This window comes from Mastigoproctus giganteus, chromosome 14 (genome assembly GCF_048544385.1).
Source record: "Mastigoproctus giganteus isolate SK-2022 chromosome 14, ASM4854438v1, whole genome shotgun sequence".
NCBI classification, from domain to species: Eukaryota; Metazoa; Arthropoda; class Arachnida; order Uropygi; family Thelyphonidae; genus Mastigoproctus; species Mastigoproctus giganteus.
In genome coordinates, this window is record NC_143588.1 from 38,263,751 (window position 1) to 38,289,330 (window position 25,580).

Consider the following 25,580-nt stretch of genomic DNA (forward strand, 5'->3'; position numbering starts at 1 on the left):
TACTCTTGGGTACCATTCTGTTATTTTCTTAGTCCATCTGTCATCATGTCTTTGAGCTGTGTCCATTTCAGTTCTTTAGTTTTGAAATGAATGTCCTTTACTTGAGTTTACTGCCTAATCCATGTGTTTCTTTCTTATCCAACAGTCTGATTGCTAATATAATTGGTTCCATTCTTCTCTGTGTAGTTTTCAACTTCTCTTCCGTTCTTTTGGTGAGTGCCCAAGTTTCACTTCCATGAGTCATGGTGGGCAGTATACATTGGTTCGTTATTTTAAGTTTCAGACAAATTGGAATATTGCTCCTCAGTATGTGACTATATTTCCTGAATGCTATCCATCTGAAATTATTCTTCTCTTGACCACCAGCTGTTTATCATTATTACAGCTAATGACTTGTCCCAGATAAGTACAGTAGACTTGATTTTCCTGGCTAGATGGTAAAAAACAAATCCCAGATAATCGATTTCCTGGTTAATCCAAAAATACAGAAGTCCCCAACATACGTAGGAAGTTTTACGTAACTCAGAAATGACTAGTAACATATTTCTACTATATTATTATTGACAAATCTGAATTCAGCACGATACTTGTTAATGTTTGACCACTTTCATACATTCTTATTAGTTTAATTTTCTGATCCAAATTGATCGCTTTCCTTTTCTTGGTAGATTTACTAGTACTGCTGTCACTTATTCTCTTTGTCGGCACCGTGATAATGGTCAAAATGAAATTTTCTGTAAAGAACTTCACAGGGTTAAGGTGAAAACTTACTGTTGTCACTCAACGCAAGCTCACATTTTACTAAAGCACATTTCTGGAGGACACTGCCATAAAACAATAAAAACAATTTGCACTTTCCGGTTTATTGGGCTGTTCTGTTCGGGCATCTAATTATAAACAGGTAGTAAATTCAATCTTATTGCATTTGCGAAAATACCGATAGCTGGAATTTCGTGGGTTTTTACGTTATTATGGTGAAATGTGTGTCCCCATTCAGTGAAATCTTCAGTCATAGAAAAAAAAAAAAAGTCATAAATAAATTGTAAGCATCTTCTCTTCTTTCCTATTTTTTTGCTTTTTTACTCCGATCTCACTTCTGCAATTTGTGCGTCCTGTGATCATCACTATTGATTGCTTATTATTTTTTTGTTGTTGTTTTAAATTTTACAATCCTAAAAAAAAAAAAAAAAAAAAAAAAAATTTGAGTCAAAAAAAATTTACGTAAATCCATAGTTGCGTAAGTCAGGGGACTTACTGTATCGAAAAATGTTCAGCAACCTTAGTAAAAAATATGGCGATAGATAAAAAAACTTACCACATACTACTCGCGTGTCCAATGCAATGCTTCCCTTTGTTTTTTACCATGTTGCGTATGGTTTGGTTATCGACATTATAATGGTTCATTAAAGATTTAACAGATGCACCATTTCAGGCTTTTGAATAATTTCAAGATTTTGTTTAAAGTGCGACTCTTTTGCATTTACCCATCATTTTCAACATTCCTGACATAAATAATGAAACAAATTTTTTTTTTTTTTTTTGTGCTGCGACGGAACACAATAATCAACACGACGCACTAAAACAAACTAAACATTTGGTCTCTGTTTTTGAGGGGCGGTGTGAAGACAGCAAGAGTTGCAAGATAATAGGGACATTAATCTCCCAATGATGTCTTATAACGCCTCTTGTCACTTATTGACAACTCGCAAGACATTTGTTTATACATATTCTAGTTATTACTTGAATTTTATGATTTTTGGTTGTTTTTTTTTTTTTTTTTTTTTTTTTTTTATTTGGAGTCTTGAGGTGTCCCAGTTAATCTGCTTCCTGGTAAGTCGAGAGTCTGCTGTATATTAATGCTCCTTCAATGGCATACTTGTTCATCACTACTCACTTTGGCATACTTGTTCATCACTACTCTCTTTGGCATACTTGTTCATTACTTTTATTTTAGCCATATTCATCTATAGTCTGAAATCCTTACTAACTCTGCATAAATGATTAACATTTTCCTCTAATTCTTTGGGATCATGGCTTATGATCACAATGTCATCTGCAAACCGTAAATGGTTTAGGTACTCTCCATTCATTCATTGGCTCCACATTGGCTCCTTTCTGCAACCAGTCCAATCTTCTGAAAACTTCCTCATGGGCAGCAGTAAACAAATTTGAAGATATTGTGTCTCCTTGTTGAACTCCTTTCTCAATTTTAAATTTGCTGCTGTCTTGTCTAATAAAGGAAGTAGCATTCTCATATATTTTCTTCAAAATTATAATGTACGGGGTGTCTATGCCTTCTCTTTCCAGTGCCTGAAACATTGCATTATGCTGTATGGAGTCAAATGCCTTTTCATGATCCACAAATGTCAGTCATAATGGTGTTTTAAAAATTCATTTGCTTTCTACATTAGCTATGATATTAAGTGAAGATGATCCACAGTTGAGAATCCTGTCCTAAAGCCAGCTTGCTGTTTTGGTTGATTCTCATCAAGTATTCTTTCTAATCTGTTAGTGATGATCCTTGTGAACAACTTGTAAATGTGGAACAATAAGCTAATTGGTCTACAATTTCTGATTTGTCTCCTTTCTTAAGCAGCAAAATTATGATTGCATTATTCCCCTCCTTAGGGTCTCGCATTTCCTAATGCATTTTGTGAAGAGTGTGCCAGTTTCTGGGTCATGTCTCTTTCTCCCCATTTAGAAATCGCTCCATTTAGTGGTTGCTCTTCCCAAAATGTAAAACCTTGCATTTTCTTTGCATTAAAACTTAGCTGCCACTTTTCTGACCATTTCTGAAGCCTGTTCATCCTGAAGGAGTGCTGCTTGGAACTGATCGTTAACAGCTCTACCAATCTTTACACATCATCTAAAAATTTTGACATCATGCGTTCTATCCCTCATTGATGTCATTTATGGAAATGAGAATCCATGAAAAATTCTGATCCTTGAATGACCCCACTCCTGATGTTGCACCAATCTGAAGAATATCCAACAATCACAACCCTCTGTTCAAGCTTGTACAGTAACCTGTCACCATATCAGATGTTTTGCTAAAATCCAAATAAACTATGTCGAAATTGTTCCTTACATCCAGCTCTTGAGTATCTCTGTCAAAATAGCCTACTAAGTTAATTAAACATGATTTTATTTTAACAAAACCATGTATTTCAGAATTCCATGTCTATCTAATTCACTGGATTGCACTCTTAATCATTGCCTGTAAGATTTTTCCTGCCACTGAAGTCAGACTAACTGGTCTGTAGTTAACCAACTTCACTCTTAGAACAGTCTTTGGATATTGTCAATACTTCGGTACTTCTGCAATCCAAAGGAATCTCCCCCTGAGTCGAAAGATGCCTTTATAATTAACCTCAATGATTTCATACACTCCCTGACGGTCTCCCTCAAAACTATCAGGTATATGCCAACTCTGGGAGCCTTACTTGCCTTTATACTCAAAAGTTTTTCTAATAAAAGTCATCTGTAATTACAAAATCACTAATTTCATATGACTCAGCTGAATGGTCTTTTGTCAGTAAAGGCTGAGCAAAGTACTTATTCAATTCATCTGCAATATCAGCTGGGTTATCTAAGAATTTCACACAAGGATCCAATTTGATTATTTTTCTTCTTTGTTGTATTCGCATACATGAAAAATTCCTTGTACCCATTCTTTGCTCCCTTCGCCCATTCTTTCTTATATGCAGCCTTGTCCTCCCTAACCTTACTGTTTCGTGTAACTGTTTCGTAAAACTTGTAACTGTTTCGTGCTATCTTTTTTCTACGCCATTTGACCTGCTAGCTCGATAGTTATCCATTTTGGCATCCTTCTCCTGTAGTATTTTCTTAATAGTATGTATGCTTTCGTGGCTTCTATGATTTTTGCTTTAAAAGTATTCCATAAGTCAAATATATTTGCCCTCCCTTGGCAATCTGTCCAATTCCTAGATGCCATATATAGACTTTATATGGCATCTAGGATATATAGGGCACTTTAAACTGTCCAAGTCCCTCTTCTGAAGTTAAATCCCTTGCCTTTACCTTTAACTACTGCAATATATTCCTTCATCTTCCAACTGATGATTGCATGAACACTTCCTGACAGTGGTTCCCCTAATTTAAGTCCTGTGATGTCCTCTGATTCACTAGTAATGATGAGGTCAAGAATATTCTCGCCCTAGTACTTTCACTAACATGCTGGTACAAATAATAATTATGTAATTTTTATTTTAAAAAAATTTTCCCCATGATGAGTTTCCCCTTCACTTTTTCCATTCAATCTGGGGCAAGTTAAAGTCACCTATAATAAGACATTCACACTTGTCTATCCATTCCATCTGCATTTAGGGACCCTCGTCATACACAATCTTCCAGTCTGCAGACTGGAAAATTATGAAGAGTATGATGCAGATTCCAGTAGAGTATGCTTTACGTTCCTATAGAAGGAGTGCAAGAATCCCTTTCACCTCTGCCTGAGGCTCTAGTTAATCTATTAGTGTTAACTCTATTAGTGTTAACCAATATTCTTGCACTCCTATTTCTTTCTTTCTTTCTTTCTGGATTGGGCTTGGACAGAGAGAGCAGTTTGTAGGACATCAGAAATGGCTAAATAAGCTTGTATTGAAGTTTAAATGGGTATATGAGAGCATACATACCATTAAGAAAATATTGCATGAGAATTCCAAACTGGATGAATATTGAGCTGGCCAATCCCTTCCCTTCCCTGTAAAGCAGTCTCTCTCTTGCTAACAAGCACAAGACCAAACTGAGAAAAATTCTACCCCATGCATATTCTCTCCAGGAGTGAATTGATTGACAATGCTTTTTCTGGACATGTATATGTCCTATCGTGTCTGGGCAGAATTGCAGACACTTTCAAATTCATTCCTAACTTGCAACTTTTTCCCGACATTACCCTGTTAAGTAAGTTGTCAGATCTCCTACTTTTAATATCATATAATGTTACATTCGTAAGTACCAGCTGTATGGATTTATAACAGGAAATCCCTCTTTAATACTTGATTTTACCCTTCTCCATCTCATCATAATACAGTAGGTGACAGTCAGCTACTGCTCATTGGCTTTGATATTGTGTTTTGGCTGGGTTGAGCTTGGACAGAGAGAGCAGTTTGTAGGACGTCAGAAATGGCTAAATCAGCTTGTATTGAAGTTTAAATGGGTATATGAGGGCATACATACCATTAAGAAAATGTTGCATGAGAATTCTAAACTGGATGAATATTGAGCTGGCCAATCTAATAGAGCAGATAAAGATAGCATAGGAAAGTTACAGAGCAGTAAAAAGTATGAAGCCAACAACAGCTTCAAGTTTATCAGTAACAGTACCACAAATTAGATTAGGGAGGCCAAGGCTGAGTATGAGAAAGCACTGGCTAAGAGAGCAAGGAATTTTTCATGTATGTGAATACATGAATTTTTCATGTATATTTTTCAAATTATAAGAAAAGATCCCTTGTGTGCTGGTTGTGAGAAAGTCTTAAATAACCCAACTGATATTGCTGATGAATTCGGTAGGTACTTTGCATTGGTCTTTTCTGACAAAAGATCCTTCATGCTAAAGAGAGACTCTGCAAGTGAGGCTGAGCCATGTGAAATTAGGGTTTTCGAAATTACTGATGATTGTTCATTAGTAAAACTTTTGAGCATAAAGGAGAAGTTCCAATGTATCATCAATACATTGGAACATCAATACAGAGGTAGTCCTAAGAGTGAGGTAATACAGACTGGTTAAATCAGGCCTACTCTAATACAGGCGCATTAAAGGGGACCTGACTGGGGTTTATACGGCTCTGAGTCTAATTTTCTGAGAGGGATTAGTAAAATTTCAGTAGTAGGGAAAGTTTTAGAGGTAATGATTAAAAATGCAACCCTGGGACATTTAGAAAGAAATTGCATTCTGAAGAATACACAACATGGTAAACTATTTCAACACAGTTACTCGTGAGCTGGAACAATTTCAATGTAGGTCATTTGGATTTTAGCAAAGCATTTGACTCAGTCCCTTGTGAGAGGTTGGATTGCAGGACAGAAGGCAGAGGGTTGTGATCAGTGGATATTCTTCAGATTGGTGTAATGTGAGAAGTGGTATCCCCCCAATGATTGGTTCTTGGATACCCTTGTTCCTGATTTTCATAAATGACACTGATGAAGGGATAAAGGGCGTGATCTCAAAATTTGTAGACGATGTGAAGGTTGGGAGAGTCATTAATGATCAGTGCTACTTTGGGATGACTTGAACAGGCTTCAAGAATGGTCGGCAAAGTGACAGCTATGTTTTAATGCAGCAAAATGCAATGTCTTATGCTTGGGGAACAACAATCCAAAAAGAAATTATACACTTGGTAGAATCGAATTAGAAACTGTAGAGGAAGAAAGGGATCTGAAAGTTGCAATATAGGCAGATATGATGGTTTCTGAGCAGTGCAAACAGGCGACCAAGAAAGCCTGTGGTGTCCTGTCGATGATTTATTGAACATTATCCTGTAGAGCAGTGTTTCTTAACCTTTTCGTTGCTGCAACACACTTTTAAAGACGTTAAAATATTGCGGCACTACACTCTACTATATTCATATATTCACAAACGCGAAGTTGTTTCTGTTGGGTATATTTAATAATGCATTTATTGTTTTTTTTAAATACTTTTAATATCATTTTTTTGATTGTACATGAAATTTAAAAGGAAATATGTAAAAAATTAACATAATTATATAAATACAAACAAAAATACAATTAATTTTTATTATAAAACTTGGATTTAGTATTAGCATTAGCATTAGTAGGGGCATTTGATGCAAGAAAGCAAGCTTATGCAGCATCAGCCAAAAAAATAAAAAATAAAATAAAAAAATAACCACTTCCATTTCACCCCTCTGTTTGTCAAGAGATGGAAGTCTGTTCCACCAACCAACCAACCACCCGCTGGCTAAAGGCAAATTTCCGCACGTCTATCCTACATCTGTCTTTCCTCAATTTGAATTTATGCCCTCTCAGGTGATTATTCTGAGCAAGAGGAAGAATCCCATCAGCATTGAGCATGCTCAAACCATTCAAGGCTTTATACACCTCTATCAGATCACCTCGCTAGTGCCTAGTCTCCAGACACTGTAATTTGCAAAACTTAAGCCTTTCTTCATAAGGGCACCCCTTTGTTCCATTCACTAATCTTGTTGCCCTTCTCTGTACTCGTTCCAACATCTCTACATCCTTCTTGAAATGAGGCCTCCAGACCTGTATACAGTACTGTATACAGGTAGGTGGGCCTGACCATTGCTTTATACAAGGGAATAATCACCTCCTTATCCCTGCTAGAAAAATTCCTATATATCATTGACAATACACCATGAGCTACTCTTGCAGCCCGTCTGCACTGCTCAGAGAACTTCATATCTGCCTGCACAACCACCCCCAGGTCCCTTTCATTCTCTACCACTGTCAGTATAGTACTACAGAGTTGATAAGTTGCTCTGGGGTTGCTGTTTCCCACATGTAGTACTTTACATTTGGCACCTCTCAGCCCATCTGCTCAACCTTTCCAGATCCTGTTGCAGCAGCATAGTGTCAGTAGTGTCCTTGACAACCTTGCCAATCTTCGTATCGTCTGCAAACTTGGGCATTAAGCTTGATATACCATCATCAATATCATTTATAAATACAGAAAACAATAATGGACCCAATACTGAACGGTTTATAAATTTTTTGGCTAAAATTCAGAACAGGGTGCCACTCCAGTGGGAAAAAAAGGTTATTTTAATGTTATGATACGCTAATAATTCGAGATGGATTCAAGCATTCTGGAGTGGCATCCGGTTCTACAGTTTTATCTCTTATTTTTTTTTTTTTTTTTTGCATTTTCCGTAGCACACAGGTTGAGAAACAGTGCTGTAGAGGTTACTGCAAAAACTGGTAAAAAAAGATATCAGCCTTCTTGAAAGGGTCCAAAGACAGGCTACTCAAATATTGAGATCAGCAAAAGGACAACCATTCAAGGAAAAATTTTGATTTTCTGGGCTACAGCGCTTGATGACCAGGCACCTCAGAGATGACCTGATTAAGGTTTATAGGGCTCTGAGAGGGGTTAATAAAATGAATAAATGCAGAATTTTCACTGATATAAAGAATTCCAGAACTGGAGATCATTCAAAATTCAAATTAGAGAAGAAAACATAATAGTAATAGAGGCATGTGATGTAAATAAAGCAAGCGTATGAGCTTATAAAATGATCAGCCAAAAAAAAAAATTCACACATCCATTCACTCTAAATGTTTGTCCAGTTCCTCCTTGAATTTATTTAAGTTATCAACTTTCACAATGTCAGATGGAAGTTTGTTCCAGCAATTAACCACCCACTGACTAAAGGGAAATTTATGCCCCCTTAGGTTCGTAATCTGAGGAAGTGGAAGAATCCCATCAGAATTCAGCATGTTCAACCCATTCAAGGCCTCATACACCTCAATCAGATCACTTCACAGGTGCCTGGTCTCCAGCTGCTGCAATTTGCAGAACGTTTAGACTACAGTGTAGGAAATTTTTAGCCAATGAGTCATCAGTTACTGGAACAATGATCAAGTGGTTAATTATCTATGTGAGGAGGGAAGGGCATAATTAGTATTTTCTTATCTACTCTTCTGTTTTCTTTTTTTTTTTTTCTTTTTTTTGAGGCTTCCTTGCATGTTATTGGCTATACTAATGCTAAAGACTTCATTTGCCAACAAATAATTTTATCACAGATTATGAGTGTGAGTTTTTTTTTATTTATTTAAGTAACTGTCAAAACTCATAAAACTTTGACAGAAGGGTTGGTCAAATGAATTCTAATCCTGCATATGGAACTACTAGATTTTATTATAATAGTAAAAAAAAAAAAAAAAGTTTTGAAATATCTCCAGTGAGTGTGACAGAGGGAGACTTATGGGTTTGAGAGTTTGCAAGGCCTACAGTGGACCTGCACAAAATATTGAACATTCTGTATTGTGCATCACTCCTTTCAGAATTAATGGGTTGGATTATAGATTGAGTTCTTATCAAGTGAACTCTTGTATAAGTTATGTTTTGTACCTGCAAACCTGGCAAGAACTGTAAAAGAGTATACAAAGATAACTGGCAAAATTCCCAATACCAAGCAATCTTGGCTGTGGAGGTCTTTGCTGATTATGATCCTCCTCTTCCCCATCAGCAAGCATTAGCATTTGTAGAGGCTTTTGATTCAAGAAAGCAAGCTTATACATCATCATCCATTTTAAATTCACTGCAAGATGAAGACCACTCAAGCAACTTTCCAGTTCCTTCTGTTTTGTGCAATGGCTATCCATTTACTGCAAACGAACTCTTGAATTCATCTGTCCATCTCTGTTGTAGTAATAGTAACGGAGGCATATGATGCAAAAAAGCAAGCATGTGAGCTTGTATAGCTAGAATCAACCAAAAAAAAAAAAAAAAACAATTTCACACATCCATTCTCTCTAAAAGTTTGTCCAGTTTCTCTTTGAATTTATTAAGCTATCAACTTCCGCAATGACAGATGGAAGTTTGTTCCAGCGATTAACTACCCTCTGGCTAAAGGCAAATTTCCGCACATCTGTTCTACAACTGTCTTTCCTCAATTTGCCTTCCTGGTTTTCTTTTAGCTCCTCTTGGATACCATTCTGTTATTTTCTTAGTCCATTTCAGTTTTCTAATCCATGTGTTTCTCTTCCATTCTTTTGGCAAATGCCCAAGTTTCACTTCCACAAGTCATGGTGGGGAGTATACATTGATTTGTTATTTTACATTTCAGACAAATTGGGATATTGCTCCTCAGTATGTGACTACATTTCCTGAATTCTATTCATCCAAAATTTTTTCTTCTCTTCACTTCCAGCTGTTTATCATTATTACAGCTAATGACTTGTCCCAGATAAGTATATGAATCCACCTTTTCAATTACTGCTGTTTCGATGATTTTACCCCTTCCTGTGGCATACTTATTCATCATTACTTTTGTTTTAACCATATTCATCTTTAGTCCGAAATCCTTAATAACTCTGCATAACTGATTAAGATTTTTCCTCTAATTCTTCGGGATCGTGGCTTATGATCACAATGTCACCTGCAAATTGTAAATGGTTTAGGTACTCTCCATTCACATCGACTCCTTTCTGCGACCAGTCCAATCTTCTGAAATCTTCTTCATGTTTAGCAGTAAACAACTTTGGAGATATTATGTCTCCTTGTCAAACTCCTTTCTCAATTTTAAGGTTGCTGCTGTCTAGTCTGTTGAAGAAGGTAGCATTCTCATATAGTTTCTTCAAAATGTATGTGATGCCTATGCTTCGTCTTTCCAGTGCCTGAAACATTGCCTTATTCTTTATGGAGTCAAATGCCTTTTCATAATCCACAAATGCAGGCAAAATGGTATTTTATGTTCATTTGCTTTCTCCATTAACTGTGATATGTGAAGGCGATATATAGTTGAGAATCGTGTCCTAAAGCCAGCTTGCTCTTTCAATTGATTCTCATCAAGTGTGCTTTCTAATCTGTAAGTAATGATCCTTGTGAACTAGGACAACAAGTGATTTGGTCTGTAATTTCCAATTTCTGATTTATCTCCTTTTTTAAGCAGCAGAATTATTATTGCCCTTCACAATATTCATTAGGAAAGGCGTGACGTCCTTGGGCATCACACCTTTCCTAATGAATATTGTGAAGAGTTGCCGATTTCTGTGTGGTGTCACTTTCTCCTAATTTTAACAACTCTACAGTAACTTCATCTTCACCTGATGCTTTTTGATTCTTCGTTTTCTTTAATGCATGTTCTACCCCATCAGGAAGGATATCGGGTATGTCATGTGTAAGTAATTTGTGATCCATTTTCCCTACTACTGGCATTATTTCCTTGCTCCGTATGTAATATCTTATAGTGGTCTTCTCTAATTTGGATTATGCCTTCTCTGCTGTTTATAAGTACACTATCATTATTCTTCAGATTTAGTATCATTTGTCTTTCTATATTACTGCTCATGACAGCTAGTCTGTAATCAGCTCACAAAGGAGGTTAGGCAGGCGAAGTCAGATTACAAGAAATCCTTGGCAAAAGATGCTAAGAAAAACAGCAAGAATTTCTTTACTTATATAAACTCTAAAAGGAAGGGGATGAATCTGATTGGTCCACTTGACATCGATGGTTCGACTGTTGATGATCCTGCTCAGATAGCAAACGAACTGAATGAGTATTTTGCATCTACATTCACACATGAGGAATTATTAAGGTTTAAAAATGGCAGAAGGTTATCAAATTGTAGCAGGATACTTAATGATTTTGTAATAACTGAGAACAAAGTGGAGGAGAAATTGTTGAAGTTAAACATAAGAAAAGCACCTGGGGTGGATGGGATCTATCCAGTTATATTAAAGGAAGCGGCAAAGCAACTAAGCAAACCCTTAGCCATAATTATGCGAGCATCGTTGGACTCAGGGGAGGTTTCCACAGACTGGAGATGTGCAAATGTATCCCCAATTCACAAAGGGGGGATCGAAGGGTGACACGAGTAATTACAGACCAGTTAGTTTAACTTCTGTTCCGGGTAAAATAATGGAGTCACTGGTTAAAGATGCATTGCAGGATCATCTAGACAAGACTGCAGAAATAATTCAGACACAGCATGGGTTTGTTAAGGGAAATCTTGTCTGAAAAATTTGATAGGATATTATGATGTGGTTACCAAGGAACTGGATGCAAAAAATAATTTTGATATCATATATTTGGATTTCAGGAAAGCTTTTGACACTGTTGCGCATGAAACACTATTGTACAAATTGGAGCAGAATGGTGTTAAGGGTAAGTTGCTACAATGGATAAAAGGATGGTTAAGTGGGAGAAGACAGGGGTGGTAATCAGTGGGTACTGCTCTTCGTGGACTAATTTTATTAGTGGAGTCCCACAGGGTTCGGTGTTGGGTCCACTGTTGTTTTGTATATTTATCAATGATATCAATGAAGGTATATCAGGCTTAATGTCGAAGTTTGCAGAGGATACAAAGGTTGGCAGGGTTGTTAATGACAGTAATGGCAGTGTGCTACTGCAACAGGATCTAGATAATTTGGGCAGAAGGGCTAAGAAGTGGCAACTGAAGTTTAACCTTGACAAATGCAAAGTACTGCATATGGGTAGAAGTAACCCCAGAGAAACATACCAACTGTGTGGTACTACACTTAAGGTGGTAGAAAATGAAAAAGACCTGGGAGTAATTGTGCAGGCAGATATGAAGTTTTCTGAGCAATGCAGACAGGCTGCCAGGGCAGGGCATGGGGTTTTGTCAATGATATATAGGAATTTTGCTAGCAGGGAAAAGGAGGTGATTATCCCTCTGTATAAGGCAATGGTCAAGCCATGCCTTGAGTACTGCGTACAGGTCAGGAGGCCTCATTTTAGGAAGGGTGTAGATTTACTTGAGCGTGTACAGAGAAGGGCAACAAGATTGGTGAGGGGAATGAAGGGATCCTCTTACCAAGAGAGGCTTAAGTTCTGCAAATTTCAGTGTCTGGATGGAGACTAGGCACCTGCGCGTTGATCTGATTGATGTGTATAAGGCCTTGAATGGGTTGAGCACGCTGAATTCTGATGGGATCCTTCTACTTGTTCAGATTACGAACCTAAGGGTGCATAAATTCAAATTAAGAAAAAACAGATGTAGAATAAATGTGCGGAAATTTGCCTTTAGCCAGCAGGTGGTTAATTGCTGGAACAAACTTCCATCTGTCATTGTGGAAGTTGATAGGTTGAATAAATTTGAGGAGGAACTGGACAGGCATTTGGAGGGAATGGTGCGATTTTTTTTTTTTTTGGCTGATGCTGCATAAGCTCATGCACTTGCTTGCTTTCTTGCCTCACATGCCATCTGGTGAGTATGGGATTGGCACATCCAGGGTCCTGAGCTGGATATCATCATTCTTCTCTTTCTTGGTGATTTCCTTCTATTTCTGTCTCTCTCTCTCTCTCTCTCTCTCTCTCTCTCTCTCTCTCTCTCTCTCTCTCTCTCAGGGGTAACTCAAATTGTTTTGGCTGGTACAGCAAAAGCCTCAGTGCACCATATGGCTAATTATAATAATAATACAGCTCATTGAAGTCTTTTGTTTTCTGAGTCTCTTTATAATGGCTTTGCAAAACTCAGTATACTCAATTTCGTCCTTGTCAGTGTTTATCTTGCTCTTCATTTGTCGTCTTTGGTTCATCATGACAAGTGTTTCTTGACTAATATTTTCTTCTTTGGATTTCTTTTTTTGGATTGCTTTATCACTTTTAGAAAGTTGTTCTATTCCTCATTGATATCTTGGTCCTGAAAGGTCTGCAGATACTCCAACTTGTTCCTAAGTTACAGTACATACTGCTTTTTTCTCCTCTTCTGTTATCTTAAAAGACCTTCATATTATTTACTTGGATCAGTTTATCCTTTCTTTTCTTACATCTGTATCAAGTGTTCATCTTACCATTCTCTGATCACTTCCAATATTTACCTTGTTCGGGATGGTAACATTGTTCACAATATGTCTTCTGTTCAGCCGTTCACTCGGAAAGGTTGTCTAGTTCTGCCTTGAATTTATTTAAGCTGTCAACTTGCACAATGATAGATGGAAATTTGTTCTAGCAATCAGCCACTATCTAAAGACAAATTTCCACACATCTATTCTACAACTATCTTGTCTCAATTTGAATTTATGCCCCCTCAGGTGTATAATCTGAGCAAGAGGAAGAATCCCATCAGCATTGAGCTTGTTCGAACCATTCAAGGCCTTATACACCTCAATCAGATCACCTGGCAGGTGCCTAGTCGCCAGATTCTGCAATTTGCAGAACTCAAGCCTTTCTTTGTTAGAGCAACCCTTTGTTCCACTCACCAAACTCGCAGGCGCCTCCGTAGCCAGGTGGGCAGGAGCAGCAGTGCGTAGCACACGCTTCTGGATTAGACCGGGGTTCGAGCCCGTCACCACCAAAAGGGGAGGATGCGGAAAGGTCAGGGAATGACCACCGCATATCCCGGAGCAATATGGCCTTAGTTGCTAATGCTCCTAAAAACCAAAACAACAACAACTCTGTACTCGTTGCAGCAGCTCTACGTCCTTCATTAAAATGAGACTCCCAGACCTGTATGCAGTACTCAAGGCATGGCCTGACCATTGCCTTATACAAAGGGACAATCAGTCTATTATTACTGCTATCAATATTCCTGTATATCAGCGATGGCCAACTTAATTTTGATGCGATCTACTTTTTTTCTTCAAAATGTGCCACGATCTACCATCTCAAGAATTTCATTGCACATGGTTAAAAAAGTTAATCAACGCATACTGAAAAATGTTGTTTATAAATTTTAAAATTGAATACAATTCAGAATTCTTATTTTAAATTCATACGTATCTAAAATTTTAATTTATGTGATGTTTGTGTCTTCGTTTCATCTGCCAAGCTTTCAAAATCGGTGATATACCATGATAAGCCAACCGTAAAAATCTTCTGTATGCAAGTCCATTAGAGTAGAGCGATTCTTCATCTTTGTTTGTTTCAAATACGAAAAGCCGATTCACATAGATATGTGGAACCAAAACAGGAATTTAAAAGTTCACTGCATTTTTTTACGTTTGGGTACTTTTCTCGGCAAACATATTTTCAAAGGTCTTCTAATGATTTGGCTTTTAGAAAGATATCATTTCGCAATGTAATATAATTTCATTTTCAAGTAATATTTTCTCCATTTGAAAAATCTCAGCGGCTTTTTTGTAATTTGTTTCATATCTAAGTTGACATTAAATGGATAAGAAATGTATTGACAATGTCTTCAATTGTTTTAAATTCACTGAATCTGGTTTCAAAATCATCCACAATATTCTCAATTTCAGAAACATATTTTTTACTATTAGATTCAAAAACTGGATATTTTTGCATATGATTTTGCATATTTGCAAAATGATTGGATTTTTTTCCCATTGAAATCATTAGCCAATGCCAAAAATTGATATTTATATGCAAAGATACTACTAATCAGTGCATTGAAGTGCCTTTCTAAATTTCGTTTTTTTGCATGTAGCCACAGAAGCATTGCAAATCAAACAACAGCATTTTTCTTTTATAATTACAAAAAAAAATATTCTAATTCCCACTCTTGATGAAAATGATACGTTTTGCTCTTTTTTGCAGTATTCATTTTAAATCAAAGGTTATTAAATTAACGTATAAGTATTATCCAGTTATTAATATTAAGTAAGCTAAATAAGAATTCAACACATACACTATGCTCTCCACCACGTAACTGCATGAATTTTTATTATTATTATTACTAGCTATATGGTGCAAGGAAAAAAAAATTCCCAAGTTACCTTGAGAGAGAGAGAGAGAGAGAGAGAGAGAGAGAGAGAGAGAGAGAGAGAGAATCAAAAGGGAATCACCAAGAAAGAGAAGAATGATGATATCCAGCTCAGGACCCTGGGTGTGCCAAGCCCATACTCACCAGATGTGAGCCCCTGGGATTTTTAGACAAGCCTAGCGGCTGCGCAGCGAAAAGAGTAGTTATGCAGTTCAACGGATTTGTAATTAGAATATGCAGTGGAATGCATAATAATAATATTTAGATTTTGACCAATCTATTTTTATTTTTTATATATATTTAAAATTCGTCATGATCGACCAAACAAAATTAAAGCCGCAATCGACTGGTAGATCGCGATCGACTTGTTGGCCATCATTGACAAGACTGCACTCTTGCAGCCCATCTTCACTGCTCAGAAAACTTCATATCTGGCTGCACAGTTACTCCCATGTCTTTTTCATTTTCTACCATCCTAAGTTTTCTACCACACATCTGTGCTTTTTTTTTTTTTTTTTTTTGTTTACTTCTACCCATATGTAGTACTTTGCATTTGTCAATGTTAAACTTCAGTTGCCACCTCTCAGCCCCTCTGCTCAACTTTTCTAAATCCTGTTGCAGTAGTGTACTGTCATTAACAACCCTACCAACCTTTGTATCATCTGCAAACTTGAACATTAAGCTGGATATACCTTCATTAATATCATCAATAAATACAGAAAACAACAATGGACCCAACACCGAACCCTGGGGGACTCCATTAATAACATTAGTCGATGAAGAGGAAGAGGAGTGTCCATTGATTACAATCTCTGTCTTAGTATTAGTAACGGCCGCATGGTGCAAGAAAGCCTATGGCTTATGCTGCACCAGCCAAAAAAAAAAAAAATCCGAACAAAACAATGATAAAAACAAAAATTAAATAAATAAATAAAATAAATAAATAAAATAAATAACTAAATAATAATAATTAATAAATAAAAAAAATTAAAAAATAAAATAAAAAATAAATAAAAAGGAAATTAAACCTATCATCCTATGCGCTTCCCTTACCCGAAAGTACTATCCAGATGACCTCTGTCGGCCTCTACTACCCATGAAGGCAACTTATTCCAGTAATTTATAACTCGCTGGCTAAAATAAAACTTCCTGCAGTCCAATCTAAACATTCCCCCCCCCCCCCCCCCCCGTAACTTGAATTTATGTCCCCTAGTTCTAGCATCATTTATAATCTTGAAAATTTTGTCCTCATTCATTTTACTGATGCCTCTCAGAGCCTTAAACACCTCAATCAAATCTCCTCTAAGGTGTCTAGTTTCCAAACTCTGCAACCCACATATTCAAAGTCTTTCTTCATAAGGACGCCCTTTAGCCGATCTCACCAGGCGAGTTACCCTTCTTTGCACCCTTTCAAGAAGCTCGATGTCTTTCTTTAGGTGCGGTCTCCATACTTGAACACAGTATTCCAAGTGTGGTCTAACATAAGCCTTATATAATGGGATTATCACGTCCCTATCTCTACTTGCAAAAGTTTGATAGATCATCGATAGGACACCATGGGCCTTCCTTGCAACCTGTTTACAATGCTCAGAGAATTTCATGTCTGACCGTATCGTAACACCCAAGTCCCTTTCCTCCAGTACTGGGTTTAGTTGAACTCCACCAAGTGATTAAGTTTTTTTGGGATTACTATTTCCCAGGTGTAATACCTTACACTTTGTTGGATTAAAGCACAGCTGCCATTTTTCTGACCATTCTTGAAGTCTATCTAGGTCTCTCTGAAGAAGCTCAGCTTGACAGTGATCATTAACTACTCTACCAATTTTAACATCATCTGCAAATTTAGACATCACACCCTCTATCCCTTCATCAATGTTGTTTATGAAAATTAAAAACAACAGTGGTCCTAATACTGATCCTTGGGGAACCCCACTTCTTACATCAATCTAATCTGAGGAATAGCCATTTATCACAACCCTCTGCCTCCTGCCCTGAAGCCATCCTTCTATCCATCTAAGGATTTTCCCAGTGATTCCAACCTGTTCCAGCTTATAAAGCAACCGCTCATGTGGGACTGAGTCAAAAGCTTTGCTGAAATCTAAATAAACAATGTCGAAATTATTCCCTAAATCCAGCTCGTGAGTGACCCTTTCGAAATAGCGAACCAGATTTGTTAAACATGATTTTCCCTTTACAAAACCATGCTGAGTATCCTTGAGAATTTCAATTCGATCCAAATGATCCTGAATTCCACCCTTGATCATTGCCTCCATGATTTTCCCTACTACTGAAGTCAGACTGACAGGTCGATAATTTCCAACTTCACTTTTAGAGCCACCCTTATGTATGGGAGATATATTTGCACTTTTCCAATCCAAGGGAATCTCCCCAGAGTCTAGTGATGCTCGCATAATTAGCCTCAATGGTTCAATGCACTCGCTTGCCGCCTCTCTTAAGATTAGAGGGTATATTCCATCAACTCCAGGAGCCTTACTGGTCTGTAGGCTCGAAAGTTTTTTCATTAAATAATCTTGCGAAATTTCAATATCATTAATTACATATTTTTTAACTTCGCTCCCACAATTTCCCATTGCCACAAAAGGCTTTTCATTTGTAAATATCGATGCAAAATAACTGATGAGTTCATCTGCAACGGCAGCTGGTGTATTTAATACTATCCCCTTTCCGTAAAGGTCCGATCGGACCTTTACGGAAAGGGGATACCTTTACTTACGTAAAGGTCCGATCTGGTTTGTCCTGCTCTTCTTGGCATTATATGTGAAGAATTCTTTATCCCCCCTCTTTGCTCTGTTTGCTAGTGATTTCTCATAAACTGCCTTTGCCTGTCGAACATTTTCTATGGCTCTATTACACATCACCTTGTAGCTGTTATAGGCTTCAGTACTTTTTATTGCTCTGTAACCTTTCCATGCCACCTTTTTCTGCTTAAGTAATGCAGCAACTTCACTATTCATCCAACTTGCTCTTTGCTCTGTTTGCTAGTGATTTCTCATAAACTGCCTTTGCCTGTCGAACATTTTCTATGGCTCTATTACACATCACCTTGTAGCTGTTATAGGCTTCAGTACTTTTTATTGCTCTGTAACCTTTCCATGCCACCTTTTTCTGCTTAAGTAATGCAGCAACTTCACTATTCATCCAACTTGGAACCCTTCTCGTGGAGTATTTTTTTAATGGTATATACGCATTCAAGGCATCTGTGATTAATGTTTTAAAAGCGTACCACAGTCAATTGTATTCATTCTCTGCACGATATCTACTCAGTTAATAGAGGCCATGTAGTACCTTAAGGCATCGTAATCGTAAGGCATCGTCTTCTCCTACTCAACTATGCAACTTGCTCTTAATGTCATTCTGCTGCAATTTGTACAGTAGTCTTCCATGTGCAACGGTATTAGAAGCTTTCCTGAAATCCAACTATATGATATCAAAATTATTTTTTGCATCCAGTTCTTTTGTAACCACATCATGGTATCCAATCAGATTGGTCAGACAAGACTTCCCATTGACAAACCCATGCTGTGGCTAAATTATTACTGCAGTCTTGTCTAGATGATCCTGCAGTGCTTCTTTAACCAGTGTCTCCATTATTTTCCCTGGAACATAAGTTACACTAACTGGTCCATAATTACTCGTGTCACCGTTTGATCCCCTTTGTGAATTGGAGATACAGTCGCACATTTCCAGTACATGGGCACCTTCCCTAAGCAGTTGAACTTTTCGTGCTTCCCACATAAACAGTTATGATATTTTGCAAATATTTGTTTTATAATTTTCAGAATGAATAAATTATTATTTTCTCCACTGTAATGATGTTACTGCTTCTATTTCTGTTGTTAGGTTTTATATATCAAAAATAGGAGTACCAGAAACTTTCTTGGATATTATTTTTAGTTACTATATCAAGTAATATTTCAGTTGTATCATTTCGGTATTTTCTTGTGTTTCCAGGAACCTAACACTTATGTGCAATGGAGTGATGGTAATTAAGTCTTATGGGTTGTGTGTGTTTTTAAGGGGTTTGCTTTATGAAATGATCAGAATACATTCTGATCATTGACAACAGTCAATTATTTTGCTTTATTTTTTGATTATATCTTGTATTTTTTTTTTCATTAATTAATGGAATGAAATTCCATTTCTATATTTCAGTACAAAGATGAAGGGAAAATGACAATTGAACTCTTAGATACTGATACAGATGCTTCTGAAGGGCCTGTTGAAGTAGAAAAATGGTCTGAGTATGTTGAAAAATATGCATCTGGTGAAGAATCTGTCTCAGAAGAATTAAAAGAACAGCTTTCCAAAATGCCTGTGTTTTTACCAAGGTAAGTTTTCGTTCAAGGTCCTTCCCTGAGTGGTACAGAGCACACCATAATTACTCATTTCTCTCTTTCATGAGTTTTCTACAAGTGTAGAACATATTGAGAGAGATTTTTCTGCATAATTGTTCACACATTCATTCTTTCAGATAGCAGCTTTAATTGTTTAACATGCTAATTGATTGTTTAACATTCTAAAAAAACATACTATTTTAGTTCTGTTTGATATAAACGTATTCAGTTTTGCTTTGAATATAGACATTTTCATTAAATGTCCATTTTCTTTTTGTCATATTTATATCCAAATACCATTTCAGTTAAAATGTGTTTTAATGGGCTATGATTCAGAAATATTTACTTATATATGAAATGTCTGATTTTTATTTCATAACTTTCATAAATCATTCATAAATTTCATAAATCTTTCTGTAATTCAGACTACTCCATTTCTCCTTTAGTCCAAGGTTTTACTTTATACTCACAGTGTGTGGTGCATATAACACAAGCCCTCACTACTGTATGGATCTCCACAAATAAGCCCTCAAATAAGCCCTCACTACTGTATGGATCTCCACAAATTCCCATCTTAGAGACCAGTTAAGCAACATTGTAGGCAGCCTACTTTTCTAAAAGTTACCTATCTTTATCATATCCACTGATGTTTAGTTAAAGTTGTTGTTATTTGGTTTTAGGAGCATTAGCAACTAAGGCCATATTGCTCCGGGATATGCAGTGGTCATTCTCTGACCTTTCTGCATCCTCCGTATTTGGTGGTGATGGGCTCGAACCCCGGTCTAATCAGGAAGCGTGTGCTACGCACTGCTGCCCCTTCCCACCTGGCTATGGAGGCGCCTGATAGTTAAAGTAATATGAGTTATATTTGCATGCTTAAATCCTCATTGTGGGAAAAAAATAAAATTATACTGATTCAAAATCTCAAATTTAAAGAGAATATGATTAGGAGTAATCAAGTTGTCTTGTTAACTGAAGTACTAAAATTCAGTAAGATCCAGAAAGCCTGAATGTCGGGTAAAGAAGTGAAAGAATTGCTTAGGTGGAGTTCAAAGGTTAATAAGATTTTTATTTTAATACCATGAGTTATATAGGCTGAAGTCCATTAAAGACCTCAGCAAGCTTGAAACCCCTTGAGTTATTACATGTGTATTCACTATTAAGGGTTGATTATTCGGTTTGATTGTAGGTATTGTAGGTTGAGAAGATTAATTTTAGTGATTGGGAAGGTAAATAAATAGCATCCTACCGAGGACTGATTTCCTGTTTGGAATACCTTCTGTATCCTGGAGAATTTCGTAATGTTTAGCCAAAATAGAGTTGTACCAAATAATAGCAGTCTTTATAAATACAAAACATTGAAAAATCATTTCAAAATAGTCATTTGTATCACTTAAGTGGATGTGCATATGAGGATTAGTGTTTCTTTGAGTATAGTTCTCATTGAATAAGTTGACTATAAAAGAAACTGTTGAGGATGGTGTATTCTTGAAATTTCTGAGTGGTGGCTTTTTTGATTGTTAGGATGAAGTTTTCTTTGTGAAGATCTGAACTCTGTTATTGTTGGGAAATGTTATGAATCCCTGTGGCAAGATATCAAAGTTATCCACTGTTATTAGATAAAATTTTGAAATGAGCTTCTCTATAAATATTGTAAAAGTTGAGATTATTTCTAAATATGATTGGTCAGGCAGTTAAAGAAACTCTGAAAGATATAAATGAAGATTGATTTGCTTCAATTTTAGGGCAGTTTTAAGAAGGTTAGTTTTTAGACTAGTCTCTTAATGGCTTCTCTTAAAATGACACTCTCTGAAAGATTATCCAGTAAAATAAGATCCGCAGTACCATTCTTACCATTTAAATGTGGCGGAAACATCTCCATGTTTAACCTTCTTACAAGTAATGCTGCATCCTTTTGTCTATTTCCAACTAATAATAGATAGTTTTAATAGATAGCTTTGAAAATAGGAGGACATTGCATTTTTTGTTCAGTTATTGTTCAGTTTGGTTTTAAAAAAACTGATGAGTGAATATAGAGGATATTATTTTTCAAAAAAAAAAAAGTAACAAGTTTATTTTTTATTCTGGTTTGAATTTTGAAAATTTTACTTTGTCAAGTCAAAATAAGGAGAAATTAATAAGTAAAAGCATTTAAACATAACTTTTATAAAACTACAAAATTTCTTAAAAACTCACTTCTCAAAAATTTTAAGAAATTATACATTTAACTCACATTATTTATGCAGTTTAAAATTGTTTATAGAGTTCCTGAAGTAGAAATTAGACAGTGCTTAAACTAAAATGTAATATACTAAATAATATTGCATTCTTGTTGTTGCTTTGGATACAGCTTTTGGGTATCCATTATCAAGGCAAAGTTAAGCAGATAACAGATCTCCTCCAAGTTTATCCTGGAAGGGACCTGTATAGAACACTGATGACTGTGAAACAGCCTCCACTCCTGAGGGGATATTCAAGTGCATTCGGACATCAATAATGGGTATAATAAAGTGTGCAACAGATACTTGTTGTTGGTACTGCTTTTACCAGGTGCAAGGACATTACTGAAAATAATTAATGAAAAATCAGTATTTGAACCATAATAATTATGGTTGCTGTAGTTGTATACTTTACTGGAAGTTTAATGTAATTACTCCAAAATTAAGCATTTTTGGACTCTAGAACAATCTTGTGTGTGTGAAAGTGTTTCATAACATGCAAGCTATAGTTTCACTTGATTCTCTTTGTTAAAATTCAAATGGCCACAGCTCTTTGACCAATTCTGAATGGTCATCAAGCTGTGGCTATTTGAATTTTAACAATAGGCCATTTCATTTTCAATGCTAAAAAAAATAAGAATTAGCACACACTTAGTACAACATATACTGGGTGATTATAAAATAAGTTTCCCTATTCACCAGACCCTAGTGTCAAAACAGTTATAAGGTATGTTCATGTCAGACAGCACCTGGGATTTCTCCCATCTCCGCGTGTGTTCGCTGTATCGAGGACAGTACACTCTCAAACCAGAGACTTGAAAGTGTGTAGGCCATGTCTGTGCAATGTGATGTGTTGTACCCATTGTTTGTCCGGCTTATTGGTTGCCAGGCCCCTAGTGGGGCCCGACGTTGCCCATACTTCGCCACGTGGAGGCTAGCCTGGTGGGTCCTGCCACCTAGTTTCCTGGGATTTCAGTGGCTAGGACCTAAAAAAAAAATCCATGCGTTTGACGTTAATTTTTAATGAGATTGCTGTTAGGAAATCACTGGTTGGTTGGGGTTGAACACTAGAGAGATGTGTTAAAAGGCCTAATAGGTCAGGCAAAATTTTGTTATTAAATTTAGGTGTGGGCTATAGGCTAGATGAAAGATAATAGTGGGAGGGAGGGGAGGCTGAAGACTGGGGGGGTAGAAGTAGAAGTAAGGGGTCGCTAGAGGAGATAGCAATTCTCTGCTAGGCAGTGTGGCATGCCCATGCCACACCAGAGGGAAGTTTGAATGGCAGGTGGGAGAGACAAAGAAAAGTTATCTCCCCTGCCATGTATAGGGTGTGCAGGTAGAGTGTGAGGGTGTCTGAAGACTTTGGGGGTGAAAGGCAGAATTATGGGGACGATGGAGAAGGCAACCCCAGGTGGTTAATGAGGCAGGCCCATGCCTCACCAGGCAAAGAGATGGGTCAGCAGGGGAGGGAGGAAACAATGCATGTCTCCTTTCCCTCCTGCTGAGAATAGGAAATTAAAGATGAATAGGATTAGGGTACCCCATGTCAAAACAGTTATGTATGTATGTATGTATGTATGTATAGTATCTTATGTAAGACGGCACCTGAACGAAAGTTCAACTCCATCTTTGTACACTGTGATGGTTACAGAGCACTGTAACAGGCCAGAAATGTGTGTTATGTTCGTGCAGTGTGTGTGTTGTTTAGTTGTTTCTGGCCGTTTTGTCACCAGGCAGGCGATCACCTGGAAAGCCTGCCCAGTGTCCGTCTACACCACGGGGAGGTAGGTCACAATTGCGCAAGAACCATGGCCAGCCTCAACAGTCACGTACTGAATGTCCAAAGAGGATTTGGAGCCATTCAAAAGAACCCTGTGCCAGCAAGCCGGCAACACCACACACACACACACACACACATTCCCAGGAGACAGGACAGCAGAAGACAAAGAAATAAGGATGAGAATAGCATAAAGTAAAAAAATAAATAAATAAAAATAAAAATTTTAAAAAAAGAGGGAAAAAAAAATATATATATAATAAAAAAAAGAAAAGAAAAGAAAATAAATAAAAATAAAATAAAATCTTTATCCATTTCTTGCCCACATCTTTATGCAGTGCTGCCCAAAGTGGTCCACAAAGAGAAAAAGTATATTGTCAAACAGAAGTAGTAATGTCATTCAATCATGATCGGCAGGAACAAGTTCTAGATATAATTCTGAATTCTGTTAATCTGGAGTGTTGTCAGAAGTCTCTGGTCGATGATAGTATCACTGAGCAGAGGAAAGATTTAGTTGAAGGAAGTCTTGATAAAGGAAGAGTCAGAAAAGTGCAGCATCTGTTAAAATCTTTGTGTTCTTGAAAACCACAATTATTTTGAATATGATGTCATCAGGACGACGAGGCAGCGCACAGTTGTATTATGATTTATGATGTGTTTTCAGTTTAATTTCTTGAATTAACATTAAGGAGAGCCTTCCTGCAATTAAAAGCAGCATTGCAGAAGGTTTGAAGGGCCTGAAAAGTGTTGACAGAAATGAGTATCCTCTCACCTCCGGGACACAAGTTTGGTACTGTTGCCTTAAGAGCCGATCTTAGATCGTCGTAAATGGAGCATTCAAAAGGTACGTGAGGAGAGTCTTCCGGTAGCCCACATCAACAGGAGACTGTATTGGAAAGTTTGAATTGGTAGAGTTTTGCGTTAAGCGAACCATGGCCAGTTAGTATGTAGGAGGTAAACAGTGAGGGTGAAAACCATTTTCTGGTGGATGATGAGAGTAGTGCAGTTACGTCGGGAACGAAGTTTTTGGTGATAGCTCCTTTTTCGGTAGAATTCCATCTATTCTGCCAGGTGTTCACTAACAAATTCCAGCATCAGGTTCGTTCAGTTTTGGGATCAGCCTGGGGGTTAACAATGATTCCCTGAAATTCCGTAGAAATGCCTTTGCGGATGTAAAAGCAAAGTCCTCTAAACAACATGCAGGTCAAGTGGTATAGTGTCTGCAAGAGTCTGTAAAGCTGGAGTTGATACTGTTCAGCAAACGTGAAGTAGGCTAAGGAGAAAACAACGTTGAATAGTGGATAACTTAGTTTGTACAGTTTTAAGTGCAGTACATCTAAACCGAAGGCTGGCAACATAGGTTGTAATTGGGATTATGGCAGCATTATAAAATAGATGTAGGGTTTTAGTGTTCAATCCCCGGTCTTGTCTAGTAATTTGGAGCAGCATTGCGATAAAACTCTTAACTTTGACGGACAGATGTTGAATATGCTCAGCAAAGGAAAAGCGGTCATTGATGATGACTCCTAAAAATTTGGTGCTTCGGACAAGTGGAAGTGATTTCTTGTCAAGTTTTACAACTGGTGGTCTGCGGTAGTCTAATTTGTGTTTAAAAATCATGATCTTCGATTTGGTTGGGGAAATTTTTAATTTGTTCTTAGAGGACCAGAATGATAGTTTAAAGAGTACTTTATTGGCATAGAGTTCTAATTCAGATCTTGAGTTTCCATTCACTAAAATGATAATGTCATCTGCATACACAAGTTGTTGCACATTTTGAAATTCAGTCGTCCTAAGCAGCCAATCATCGAGAACTAGGTTCCAAATCAAGGGACCCAAAATTGATCCTTGGGGACAACCACGGGAGACAGATCT

At 37.1% G+C, this 25,580-nt stretch overlaps 1 protein-coding gene across 9 annotated transcripts in view; it reads left to right on the forward strand.

Annotated features, from left to right (window-relative positions):
- Positions 1 to 25,580, forward strand: part of LOC150075069 (paired amphipathic helix protein Sin3a-like) — a 718,000-nt gene that overhangs the window by 637,455 nt on the left and 54,965 nt on the right. For all 9 annotated transcript variants that reach the window (XM_090389145.1, XM_090389146.1, XM_090389142.1 and 6 more), the window contains one exon: positions 19,528 to 19,703. In XM_090389145.1, coding sequence (XP_090245271.1) covers positions 19,528 to 19,703 — 176 coding nt within the window. The remainder of the gene's footprint in view (positions 1 to 19,527; positions 19,704 to 25,580) is intronic.